Consider the following 13,536-nt stretch of genomic DNA (forward strand, 5'->3'; position numbering starts at 1 on the left):
TTAAAAAAAAAAAAAAAAGAACAGTCTGTAAATCTTTATTTTGATTAGTTACAACCATTTAGTCAACGATGTTAAAAGAATTAATTTTAATAAATAAAAATAATTAAACAACCAAATAATGCTTATTTATGATAATGCAATTTAAAATAAAAAAAATATTACAAATATTTAAATCTCAAATTTAATAAATTTCACTTTTTAAAAATAATTATATAAATTAATTACTTTAAAAGAATAAAAATAAACCAAATTGACGTTTATTATTGTTCAAATCTAATCTTCATTATTACTTGATTAGTTGATTTTATTTATTTTAATTAAGTTTTTTTAAAATAAGAATTGATTTGAGTAATTACACCAAATTCATTAGATTTTTTTTATTATGTGTTAAAAGTAAATTATTCTTTTGATTAATTGTTTTAATGAATAAAAATCTTATGTTTTAAGACTGAGAATATTCTATCTTTAACCTATATATTTTCATGCAATTTTAACATTATAATAAGAAAAATATAAAAGAATAAAACAGTTTTATTCTAAGGATTTCTTTATGGTATCAGAGCACAATCTGAACTTTTGAAAATTTTTACTCGGAGTCCAACATGACCAGCAGAAAGGAAAGTCTAGTGTCGAAGGTTATCTTTAACCTTAAAGCTAGCGTTTTTCAATCACTGTAGAACATTACTACTTCTATTCGAATAGACTTTTTAGCATAAAAAAGTAATTTTCTAAATGTCTTGAGTGTAAAATTAGAGAAATTAAATTCATAGATTGTGGATTCAATGGCTTCAAACTATATAATTGAGGATGCATCTGTATTTAATAAATACAACCCATGTCATAAAAATTTCATAGTTTGAATTACTGATGGGTCACTTTCAAAAGTAATTAGTAAAGGTTCTGTTATTATTTCTAAAGAAATAACACTTGATTCTATTTTATTTGTCATAAATCTAAGTTGTAATCTATCATAAGCAAACTTACAAGAGATCTTAAGTGTGTTACTAAATTTTTTCTAAATATGTGTGAATTTTAGGATTTTGATTCAAGAAAGATGATTAGCAATGCTAAGATGTATGCATGATTACTCTATTTCCTAAGAGCTAATGATTCTGAAAAATAATATCAAAAGACCTCTTGTGTGGCTTCATCCTTCAGTAATAATAAAGATAGTATTATTATATTGTAGTGCTATCAGTTAGGTCATCCAAATTTTTGTACCTCAAAAGGTTATTTCCCTCGTTGTTTAATCAAAATCCTAACAAATTTCAGTGTGAAGTTTACAAACTATCCAAACATATTTGTATCACATATCCTAATCAGCCTTACAAATCATCCCATCCCTTTTCAATGATACACAGTAACATTTAGAGTCATTTCAGAATAAATAATATTACTAGTTTTAGATAGTTTGTCATATTTATTGATGATCATACTAAGGTTACTGAGGCATTTCTTATGAAAGAAAAATCAGAAGTGAGTCAGCTATTCTAAAACTTCAACAATATGATCCAAACTCAATTCAAAACCAAAATCTAAGTGTTAAAAACCAACAATAGAAAAAAATACTATAATTCAATTCTTGGATCATATATAATAAAACATGATATAATTCATCAAAGCTCATACGTTGACACTCTTTAACAGAATAATGTTACTAAAAGAAAGAATCGATACTTGTTAGAAGTTATAAGATCCCTCATAAAGGCTACCTATATACCTAAGCATTTTTGGGTTGAGGTTGTTCTTACTGCTACATATCTTATAAATAGAATGCTCTTTACAGTCTTGAAATTTCAAAGTCCTTGCCAATCTCTTCTTAATTCGTATCCTCATTTTCAAATTATATTGCCTATTATCATTAAAATGTTTGGATGCACTGCATTTATTTTTACCAAGCAACAAAACCAAAGCAAATTAGATCCCAAATCTATCAAATGCATATTTCTCGAATACTCCCTGAATAAAAAATGATACAAGTGTTACTCATCAGTAATAAAGAAATTTTATCATTCTATGGATGTTATCTTTTTTGAAAATCAACCTTACTTTCCCAAAATTGCCATTTATGAAAAGAATCTAATCACACGGGAATATCAGCTTTAGGAAGATCCTATTATTGAACCACTAAACACTTCTTAAACTCATTTTCACGTCCAAAACATCCACCCAGATCCTTTAACTCTTTTTTAAGTCCAAAGCATCCAACTAGATCCTCTAAGCCCAAAGTTCACATAAAGAAAACAAACAAAGAATTTGATTATCTATTCAGAAATATAAAAAACTCAGACAAATATAGGAGAATTTGTACCTTCAAAACAAAACCAAAAGTCTGAATCGATTTCAAAGATACTTGAAACCAACACAAGTAACACTCTTACTAAATTTGATTCAATTGAATCTTTTGATAATCTTGATGAATAAATTGCTTTAAAGAAAATTGTAAGATCATGTACTCATCACTCAATCCGTAATGTGGTTTCTTATAAAGGTTTATCACATAGTTATCAAGCTTTTGTTACCATGCTAAACAATATACAAATTTTCTATAATACCCATGAACCACTAATATAACCAAAATGAAAAATGACTGCTTTGAAAAAAAATCAAGGCCCTAGAAAAAAACAAAACATGAAAGATTTCAGAACTACCCAAAGGAAAAATATCCAGTTTGGTGTAAATGAATTTTTACTATCAAGCATAATACGGATGAAAGTATTAATAGATTCAAAGCTCACCTTATTGAAAAATGATTTATTTAATCTTACGATATTGACTACGATGAGACATTTTCTCTGATTGCTAAACTTAATTTAATATGGGTATTATTATCATTGAAAACAAATCTAAATTGGTTATTGCACCAACTAGATGTCAAAAATGTATTTCTTAATGGTGACCTAGAAGAAGAAGTTTACATGGAATCCCTCAAGGATTCAAAAACCAAGATAATTTTGGTAAGGTATGTAAGCTTCAAAAGTTTTTATATGGTCTCAAATAATTTTCATGTGCATGGTTTGATAGACTGACAAAAGTGGTAAAAAAGTATAATTTTTCATAATGTCAAATCGATTACACCATGTTTGTCAAACATTCACTTAAAAGAAAATAATCATTCTTATTGCCTATGTGGATGACATTATTCTTATTGCAGACTATATTGAAAAAATTAGCAACCTAAAGAATATCTTATCCAAAAAATTTGAAATCAAAGATTTGAAACACCTCAAATATTTTTTTCGCATGGAGGTAGCTCGCTCAAAGAATGGCATCTCTGTTTCATAGCGCAAGTATGTCCTAGACTTACTAAAGGAAACTAGAATGCTTGGATGCAAACCTACTGACACCCTTATGAATACAATGAATAAAGTAGGAATGGAAGAAGGAAGTTCACAAACAGATAAGGGCATATATCAAAAACTTATTCAGAAACTCATCTACCTCTCTCATACATGATTAGATATCGATTTTTTAGTTACCATGGTAAGCAGATTCATGAACAACTCAACCGAGGAACACTTAAGGGCTGTGTATCAAATCTTATAGTACCTAAAGAAAAGTCATGGCAAAGAATTATTTTTTAAGAAGACATCACATCGAAATGTTGAAGTTTATACTGATGTTGATTGGGCTGGATCCGTTATTGATTGAAGATCAACTACTAGTTATTGTACCTATGTATAGGAAATTTTGGTTACTTGATGAAGCAAGAAACAACCTGTGGTGGCTAGAAGTAATGAGAAAATTGAGTTTAGAGCTATGTTTCATGGCATATATGAGGTAATTTAGCTAAAAAGATTGCTAGCGGAGTTATGATCTTTGCAGAAGAATCTATGAACATATTCTACGACAAGAAAGCTACTATTAGTAAAGAATCTTATTCATCATGATAGGACTAAACATGTGGAGATTGATCATCACTTCATCAAAGAAAAGATAAGGGAAAAATTATTAGATTAATTTATACTCCTACATGCTTCCAAATTATAAACATACTCACTAAAGCTCTGTCTCAAAATAACTTTGAGAATCTTAAGTCCAAGCTAGCCATGATTGATATCTATTATCTAACTTGAGGAGTGGTGTGAAAATATAATCTTTATTATTACTTAATTAGTTTACTTTATTTATTTTAGTTAAGTTTTTTAGAATAAGAAGTAATTTAGATAATTACATCAAATCTATTAAATTTTTTTTATTATGTATAGAGAGTAAATTACTCTTTTGATTATATGTTTTAATGCATAAAAATTTTAAATTTTAAAATTGAGAATATTTAATCTTTAGCTTATATCTATGTATAAAATTCTAATATTATAATAAAATATATTAAAAAAATAATAACTTTATTCTAGAGATTCTTCCTATTACAATTTGCATCGAATTGAAATCAAGGCTTCAAATGTAAGTATGGACTTATTTCTCGAAATAGATTAATGAATTGGCCAAGTGAACGAATAATGACGAAGTCAAATCAAAATTTATTAACGAGGGTTCTTTCTTCAACGCCTTCCTTTTGGTCATCAATGAGTTCATAACCCCCTGAAATCAACCTGCAAATTTGTGAGATTTTTGAAGAGTATATCTAACTTGAGGATTATTCATCTTAATAAAATCAGGGGTTTCCGATTCTAAATACCAACCATATTCTAAAAGTTTTTTTTTTCTCATTTACCCTGATATTATCAACACTACTTCTTTATTATTATTATTATTATTATTATCCAATAAACCATAACGAGTGCCTGACTATTGATAATAAACATTGTTACTTTTTTTTAATGTGCATTCTAATTTATTATTCCTTAGAAAGTGGCATATATTTGGTCAAATAATTTTTCAACTTATAGATAATAAATATTTTTGATCGATAAAGACTAAAGAGGATCTCCTTGTGCTGTACATGTTGTAAGTGATTTACAGCTATTAAGATGAGAGCTTGACATGGAGGATCAACATCTCCTTCAATTGAGATGATTTTGGTGTATGGCTGACTATTGCCAGCATGGCTAGCTAGGCCTGAATGGTGGTTGAAAAGGTTCCTTCAGGAATATGATCCACCCCTGGCCAGGCCCACACTGGGTAGCCAAATGATTTGATTATTTTTAATTTAATATAGTGTTTTGAAAAATAATAGTTAAAGTTCGTTTAACAAAATGGGTAAGAAGAATATGTATTCAACTTTTTGAAATTAAATAATAAATTTTATTTTAATTTAAGTTTAAGATTTTCAAATTAATAAATGTTAAATTAGCTGCCAACTGTTCCACCACATATGTCAGTACAAGCAAACATATGTTTGGCTTTAAATATATAGAAACAACTTGCCATCGATCTTTTCTCCTAAACAAAGAAAGTAGTCCAGATTTTGTTTTTGAATTAATAATTTTGATGTATACTTGAGATAGCGATTGAATTTAAGCAGGGGTGAGCTTGGACGAACAAGTTGTTTCTCCAAATCCAAACATCAAATGCTACTTCAAATCATAGTTTAAGTGTAACAAAGAGTAGAAAAATCCCCTGAACGCTTCAAGTTAAATTTCTTTAGTACGTTAGGAAAAACTAAGGTTGTTGAAACTGGTTTTAATTTTAATGCTTCGGAATGAAGAATTAGGTGCTTGAAACTGAGCCAAATCACTAATGGTAATGACGTTAGACCTAGGATCTTTAACTCCCACGTCTCCAATCCTTGTAAATTAAATTCAAAAGTAACGATTTTGAGACTCAAAATACCGAGAAGGAAACAGGGGATTGCCGCCATTACAAAAGCATTGCTTTTGCAAGGGAAAATTCCAGTTCAAAAATGGAAGTTCACATCCAAACACGAAAGTTGACAAAGCCATCAACTCCAACACCAAATCACCTTGGAGAATTGAAGTTATCATGTTTTGATCAGATTGCTCCTCCAACATACGGCTTATTTGTTTTCTTCTTTCCTGCTGATTGCTCTATCAGCACATCCAATAGAGATGAAAGACTAGAAAATTCACTGTCAAAGGTACTAACCAGCTTTTACCCTCTAGCTGGTAGAATCGATCAATATAGGAACGCCATTGATTGCAATGACCAAGGGGCTGAATATTTGGAAGCTCAAGTCAATGCCAATCTAAATCAATTTATCCTGGACGAGCTAGGCCCTAAATTGGTGAACCATTTAGTTCCTTTCCCGAATGAGCTAGTCTTTACTCCCACAGTCCTGGCAGTTCAAATCAACAAGTTTTGATTGCCGTGGTTTAGTTATTGGTGTCAGTCTTTCACACAAGTTTGCTGACGGATACACAATATTTACCTTCACAAATGAGGGGCTACTTGTTGCCGCATAGGTGTAGATAGAGTGAAATGTTTAAGTTTTGAAACTGGATCTCTTTTGCCTGCAATATATACAGCAAAGCATAAAATTCTAGTTACAGATGATAATTCAGAAAATCTAATCACAAGGAGGTTTATTTTCAAGGCAGCAGCTATATATGCTCTCAAAGCCAAAGCCGTTGCCTTGGCTGGTGATTCAGGACTTAAAGCCAGCAGCCTTCCAGGGTGCAGCTGTTGATTGCCCTCATATGGAAGGCGCGCATTGCTCTGGCTCAAGCAAAACGCAGGTCATTTATTCATTACAAATCTTTCCTCTTTAACTTTCGTGGGAAAACAGCCATACCTACACCACCAAATGCTGGAGGCAACCTATTCAGGAATGTCATTGTCCGATTTACAGCAAATGAGAGGAAGCTGGAGTTGCAACTTGGTGAAACTAGTGGGAAATGAACTAAGGCATGCTGCCAAATCTTTTGCAAAAGCAGAACAGGCTGAGGATTTGTTCTTCTCCGCAACAAATTCCTCAAGAGAGATCCATGAAGAACTAATCAGAGGGAATACAGATATTTGCGCCCATACTAGCCAGTGTAAATTTCCCTATTATGAAGCTGATTTTGGTTGGGGAAAGCCTGGTTGGATAGCGAGTGTACACAAGCCTGTGGAAATGGTTTTGTTAACGGATACCAGGTCTTATAGTGGAATTGAAGCATGGGTAACCTTAGAACCAAGTAATATGCTTCAATTCGAGCAAGATCCTGACAATTTGGCCTATAGTTGTAAGCCTGTAGAAAACCACTCAGTAAGTCACAACTTAATCATAGACTACAGTATATTAAAATCAACCTAGAAGATTTTAGCCAATCACAATGCTAATGTTATAGTTCCTTGATTTGAAGAAGTTTTTTCCTATTTGATACTATGTTAAATGCCATATTGTCCATTGGCATAATATCTTTTAAAATGAGAAAAAAAAAAATCGGTTCAATTTGAGTTTAATTTGATTGGTTCATTCAGACATACTTAAAATATATCATCTAATAAATTTGAATCTAATACCTGAAATCATTTTCTCTATCCATAAGTTTTTGTTCCTTTTTGTGTAAAAAAAGAAAAAAAGAAAAATTAGGCCCAACCCAAAAGGCCAAAAAGTTGAGTTTAAGAACAAAAATCCCAAAACTTTCCAGAAACGGGTTAATTATAAATAATTAAAAGTACGAAACTAAAATGATAAGATATTGTTATTAGCTAGGGAGTTCATATATCAGTCATGCAAAAATACATTGTTATGACAGTAAATGTTTGGCTTGCAAGGAACAACCGACATGCTCAGCAATTTCGTGTTTTTGCTCAATTCTGGAAGTAAGAACGTTCAATACGCAATCCATGGGTTGCCTTTAAGCTTAGTTGAATCAGTTTTAACTTGCAACGAACAGGTCCAAGGCTTATCCTTCTTTCAGGTACAAAGCAAAACCTGAGTTGACCAAATGTCCTAAAGGCTTAGCATCCCTTGGAGTGCTGAAATACTTTTTCGGTTTTTTTTTTCTCCTTTTTAAAGCATTTTTCAGTTTTAAACTAAATTGGCAAGAAAGCAGTCCCACAAGAAAATGGCATTGATAATTTGATCAGGGTTTGTGATGGTTAAAAACCTGCAACGAAGCATATAAGTAGCCATATATTGATCAGCTAACAGGTTTGGTGTGAAATAAAATTGGAAACAATACAAGAGGTCGGTCTGCTTCTTACAAGCCGCAAAATTGCATTGAATTGCCACTTCTTCATTAAAAATCTGAGTTGAGCAATATCTCTCCAGGTTTCCACAATCAAGATGCAGCCATGGCTAAGCCAAAAGGTTTCCCTATGAACCAAGGGCTGGGATTCATCAGCACCAATATAGGAATATGGAGAAAACTTGATGCCAACATATAATTAGTCATATAATCTTCCTGAATTTCTATTTTATCATCAACATTAAGTAGTTAATTTGTGACATTGATTAAATAATTCTCCATTATGTTTAACTGTAGTACTACTGCAAAGGGTGAGAGAGAGAAGGATAGCCCACCAGCGGCTGGTTCAGGTCCTCCAAAGTTCAACTTCTCCCTCTGGTATGAACTTGCTTGAGTTGTGATATTCAATGTTTCAAACCCAAAGAAAACGGTTACTATCATTAGAAGACAAGCATAAAGAAAATCACCATTTTCATGTAGGGCAAAATGCCTTCTGGCCTCTGTGCTGAGTTTCCTGCCCTTCTGGAAGGAAAAATGGGCAAAATTGAAGAGGATTCAAGGTAAAAATTATGCGATAAGTTAAAAAAAAAAAAAATTGCTTCCATTACATCTCAAAAAACTTGAGACAAAATTGTTAAGATTTGGTGAAGAGTATAGAATAAGAGTCTTACAGCATTTGATTAGAATTGGTGAAAATATAATATAGTTATCAGATTTATCTGAAATTTTGAAATGTATTTTCAGGAGAATCAGAGCTGGTAGTAGTACAGGTCGAAAATGTAGCGGGGGTAGTGGAAAAGGTAGCAACCGCAGCAGAGAAGGTATCGGCTCAAGTGACAGAAAAACTTCCAGATGATAGCAAGCTGCAAAAGGCAGCTGTGGTGGTCGAACATGTTTCAGAAAAAAACAGCCCAAGATGCTCACGGCACAACATAATTTCATCCACCAGGTAATGCCTTGCCACTTCAGTTATCTCTTCCTGCACTGTAAGTTACTTGGTATATTAAAAGGAAAATAATTAAAACCTCTGAACAATTGCTTTGCAAAACTCAATGGTTGAACCAGCATAAATATATGAATTCTTTTTCAAAAATTTTGATTGAAGATGAGATGTCTAATATGCAATTGCTTGTGTAAAAGCAAAACAAAAGACATGTAAATTAGAAATTATGGCATTTTGATTCTATAGAGAGGCTGGCAAATGCATTAAGCCCTTTGTTGATTGAAACATATAGCTTGAGGCAATAAAGCATGACGTGGATGGCTTGGAGTAATTGGTTGAACCCATTGTTAGCAAGATCGTGAAGCAAGGACCCAAGAAAAGTAATCCATTTACAATTTTATTTGCCATTTAACCCCATCTGAGACAGAGTCATTGTTTTGCGCCTATGGCTGGCTGTGGGCCATTATTATGTAATTATTATATTTGATATGATATTATATAAATTATATTTAATTATACCTGAAATAAATAAAAAAAATTATTTTTAAATATAAAATATTATTTTTAATATAATTATAAAAATAATTAAATATATATAATTAAATAATTAATTAAAAATAATTTTATATATATTAAATCGGATCGAATTTATTTAAAATCTAATTCAATTTATTATTATTATTATTATTATTATTATTATGACTGGACTTAAAACTCAATTTAAATTAAAAATCAACTTTAAAATATGGAATCGAATTGAAACTATTAGACAGTCATCTCTACTTTTAACCAATACCATAACGCAAAATAAAAAGATGTGTTTCTTCTGATCCTTGTTTATTTCCTTGGTCCAAGTGTGGTCAAGATCAACCCAACATCATCGTTTTTCGTCTCACTGGTGCAAAGACTCCAAATTCCAAGTTTCCCCGGTAAATGGGTCACGGAAAACATGAATCACGAAAAGCAATGCTATCTGTCTGGAAAAGAAACTAAACAGACAAAAGATAGTAACCTTTGTCGTGCAAAACGTTACATTGTACTTTGGTAAAAGCTGTCAAAGATACCAGAAAATCCAAGAAAATCATAACTGAAAAATCCAAATCCAAATGGAATCCGTATCTTATAAAGAAGGGAGATTGATCAAAGAGATCATGTTGACTCCTTTGAATAACAACAAAACTGTCCGTTACAGATCCGCTCTCAAGTGTAAATTAAGCCTAATCATGTTGTTTAGTTTGATAATTTAATATTTTTAATTAGCTAGATATTAAGAAAAACAAAAGCAATTAACGATAATGATAATTTAACAAAAATAAAATGAAGCCAAGCAGAATGTGTCAAACCATAAAATAATCGGCTGTATCTAAAACCAAGCACTCAAAAAAATAGAAAGAAAAATACTAATGAAGGCAACTACAATAATGAACTCTTTGTAATCGAAGAAAACCAGCAATCAGCGACTCTACATGACCAAAACTAGAGCCAGGAGACAAAAGGCAACGGACCCAGTGGTAGAAAACCCGTTGAAGACGGCAGCGTTCTTGGCTGGCGCAGGAGCATCAGATGGTGGCATGGAAATCGATGAAGGAGGTTTAGACACAACAGGGGACTTAGTAGGGGGAGAGTAGACAACGGGAGATGGTGTAGTAGCCGGTGGAGTAGTCTTCATTGGTGAAGGCGCATGAGCCGGTGGGTAGACGGAATGAGTTGGAGCATGGGATATTGGAGGATGGGCCATTGGAGCATTGGCTGGAGGGATGGATGGAGAAGAACTTGGAGGATGAGCAGGCGCCTGGGATGGAGATTGTGCGGCACCAAAACCAAAAACCAAAGCCAATAGCATCACGTAAACAATGCTTAAACGAGCCATAATAAAGAAGAAAACAAAACCAAACAACAGTGGAGAATGGAATTAAAGAACCCTTAAAAAAGTTTACAATCAATTATTATTAGTAGGAGTTGTGAATGCGAGTGTAGAGAAGAGTTTGATAGCCTTTAAATACATAGAGGAAAGGGAGTGGTGAGGGTTTAAATTAGACTCGACGAATTTGTGTATTTGAATTGTATAAACTATTAAAATTTATATCTATATAAAAATATAAAAAAAAAATTATTTTATTAAATTTAAATATAATTATTATTAAAATTTTAAATTATATTATTTTTATATTTTATATTTATATTGTATTATTATATTATATTTTAAATTGTTAAATTTAATTTAAATCTAATTGTTGACGAATTTTTAAAAATGATCGGGATTTGAAGGTCGGTAGCCTTGTTAATAGAAATATTTTGGCTTTAACTATGGTGAGCTCAGGGAGACGTGGGTTTTTGGATTTTCGAGCTTTTTAAAGGGTTGTGCTTCATCCTGCCATATTGTTAATGTTAAAGGCCTTGTGAAATTGGAAAGAAATTAGTAATTACCAACAAATTTTGGAAACAAATATCATCAATTTGATTTAATTAAAAATTTACGGCGGGACCACTTGTAATTGATGGAAAGAACTTCATTGACCGGTTCAACTTTGAAGGTTATATGGAAAAACAAGAAATTCATGCGAAAAATATTGTAAATTATTAGTAAATTTGTTTAATTTATAAGTAAATTGTAGCCCTATACATTTTTTTTATGTTAAATTGGAATAGGATACACCCAGAAAAATACTTTTTAAAAAAGTTATATTTTAAATATTAATATTAAATAAATAAATTATTTTTTAACCAAATTTGATATACAAAACTAATAGTTAGAATTCAGTCTGAACCAGTTCATATTTATTGAAATTAAAATCTCAAAACCCAATCATTAAACGCGCGAATGCGAACAAAAGAAAATTGACTCTTGGCGTTTCTTTCTCATTTTTCATTTTTATTATTATTATTCATGTTGTTCGTGTGCAGAGTAATGCTGAGTTATTTGATTCAGCAGAGACTTTATGAAACGCTTGGAAAATGAGATATAACTTGGAATATTATTGCAAAATTTATTTTATTAGATTAATATATAACATAAATTTTCTATTCTATGTAACATATATTTTAAAAAATAAAAAATAATAAAGGAAACAAAAAAGTGAAACACACTGATCGTGAATGGAGGCCCGCTGTTTACTCAAATCTCTACATCATTAAAGCGGCAGTGATCAGCCCAAAAACAATGGATCCTGAGCCAGAAATTCTGTTCAAAACGGCGCCGTTTTCCGAAGGCTCCAGAGCCACAGATGGTGGAATGGAAATTGAGGACGGAGGGTTTGCTGGAGCAGCGGCAGAAGGCTTTGGAGGGAAGTTAACAGTAGCGGGGGATGGTGCAGCCACTGGTGGAGTCGTGATCGAAGGTGGAGCAGAAACCGGTTGCTCATTCGAAGGCGACGGTGAAGAAGGAACAGAAGCAAAGACGGGTGGAGAAGTTGATGGTGGCAGTGAGCTTGTCGAAGGTGCAGATGCAGGGGATTGTGCCATAGCAGAAACCAACAAAGACACAAGGAAGAAGCAAAGAATGGATGAGTTAGCCATCGTACTGAAATGGAAAAAGAAATAAATCAAGAGAGAAAGCCCACGAAGAGATTAGATTGGTTTTGAAACTGGATGAACTTTTGAGTGCTGATGATCAGTGCAATGCGAAGATAATGAGAAAACGAAAGAGTATATATAGAAGGAGGGATCAGGTGTGGCAACTCGGACGAAATTGCGAAAACACGGTTTTGGCCTTTGCGGTAATTGCGGAGAAAGAGTCCAACTCCAACTAGGTTGGTGTGTTTTGATTCGGTTTCATTCGTACGCGGTAAGGTACCGTTGTTTCTTTTCTGTTTCATTTGAATTTTCTTTTTTTTTTTTTGGTTTCACATTTGTACTGAGGGGTAACCGTTGTTAGCCGTTGGATTCTTTACGATTCGTTGTTGTAACGGTGTGAATTGGCAGATCGAATGGTTGAAAAAACTTACTTTAGAAGATTGGAAATGTGCAATGGTAAAGTGAGAGTTGGGGCCACTAATTTCGGGGTAACTTGACTTGTCATGATGTAAAAACACGAGTTTTGTGTAGTCGGAGGCAAGATACACGGCACGTTCCCAAATCATAGCATTTGGCATATATGGGGCAATTGACCAGCACCACACCAACATATTTTCTAGCTTTTAAATTTATTTTTTATGAAGTTGTTAGTACAAAATAAATTATAATTATATTCAAATATTACATATAAATATTAATTAATAAAATAAATAAAAATAACAAATCTATATATAATTAGATAAATTCATATAGGATGAAATTTGATTATTTTTTAAAAATATTTCAATTATTATATTTTTGTCGAGGTATTTTTTGCTATTAATAAAGTGACTGATTGAGTCACTCCAGCGTTAGGGTCGAAGCAAAATAGCAATGCTATTGGAACGAAGGAGACAAAACGAGAGAGAGAAGAGAAGCCATTACCGTTAAAATTTTAACCGCTGTATTGGTTCATGCATGGAACGTTTGGCATTTGCTTTAATTAATTTTAAAGAAAGGTTAGGGGGTTGCTTTGCGTTAGCATTGGTGCTTCTTCTACTTTGA

At 32.2% G+C, this 13,536-nt stretch overlaps 2 protein-coding genes and 1 pseudogene across 2 annotated transcripts; 1 reads left to right on the forward strand and 2 right to left on the reverse strand.

Annotated features, from left to right (window-relative positions):
- Positions 1–5,803: 5,803 nt before the first annotated feature.
- LOC111308070 (acetyl-CoA-benzylalcohol acetyltransferase-like) lies at positions 5,804–7,156 on the forward strand (annotated as a pseudogene).
- Positions 7,157–10,314: 3,158 nt separating this feature from the next.
- LOC149519939 (uncharacterized) lies at positions 10,315–11,821 on the reverse strand. The gene has a single exon (XM_089748157.1). It carries the CDS (start codon positions 10,847–10,849, stop codon positions 10,442–10,444), a length of 408 nt encoding a protein of 135 aa, XP_089604283.1. The 5' UTR covers positions 10,850–11,821; the 3' UTR covers positions 10,315–10,441.
- A 114-nt stretch (positions 11,822–11,935) lies between these two features.
- Positions 11,936–12,610, reverse strand: LOC111308350 (uncharacterized). Its single transcript, XM_022906672.2, has one exon. The coding sequence runs from the start codon at positions 12,493–12,495 to the stop codon at positions 12,103–12,105; it is 393 nt and encodes a 130-aa protein (XP_022762407.2). The 5' UTR covers positions 12,496–12,610; the 3' UTR covers positions 11,936–12,102.
- Between the last annotated feature and the right edge of the window lie 926 nt (positions 12,611–13,536).

This window comes from Durio zibethinus, chromosome 2 (assembly GCF_047325235.1).
Source record: "Durio zibethinus cultivar Kanyao isolate XHJ-2024 chromosome 2, ASM4732523v1, whole genome shotgun sequence".
NCBI classification, from domain to species: Eukaryota; Viridiplantae; Streptophyta; class Magnoliopsida; order Malvales; family Malvaceae; genus Durio; species Durio zibethinus.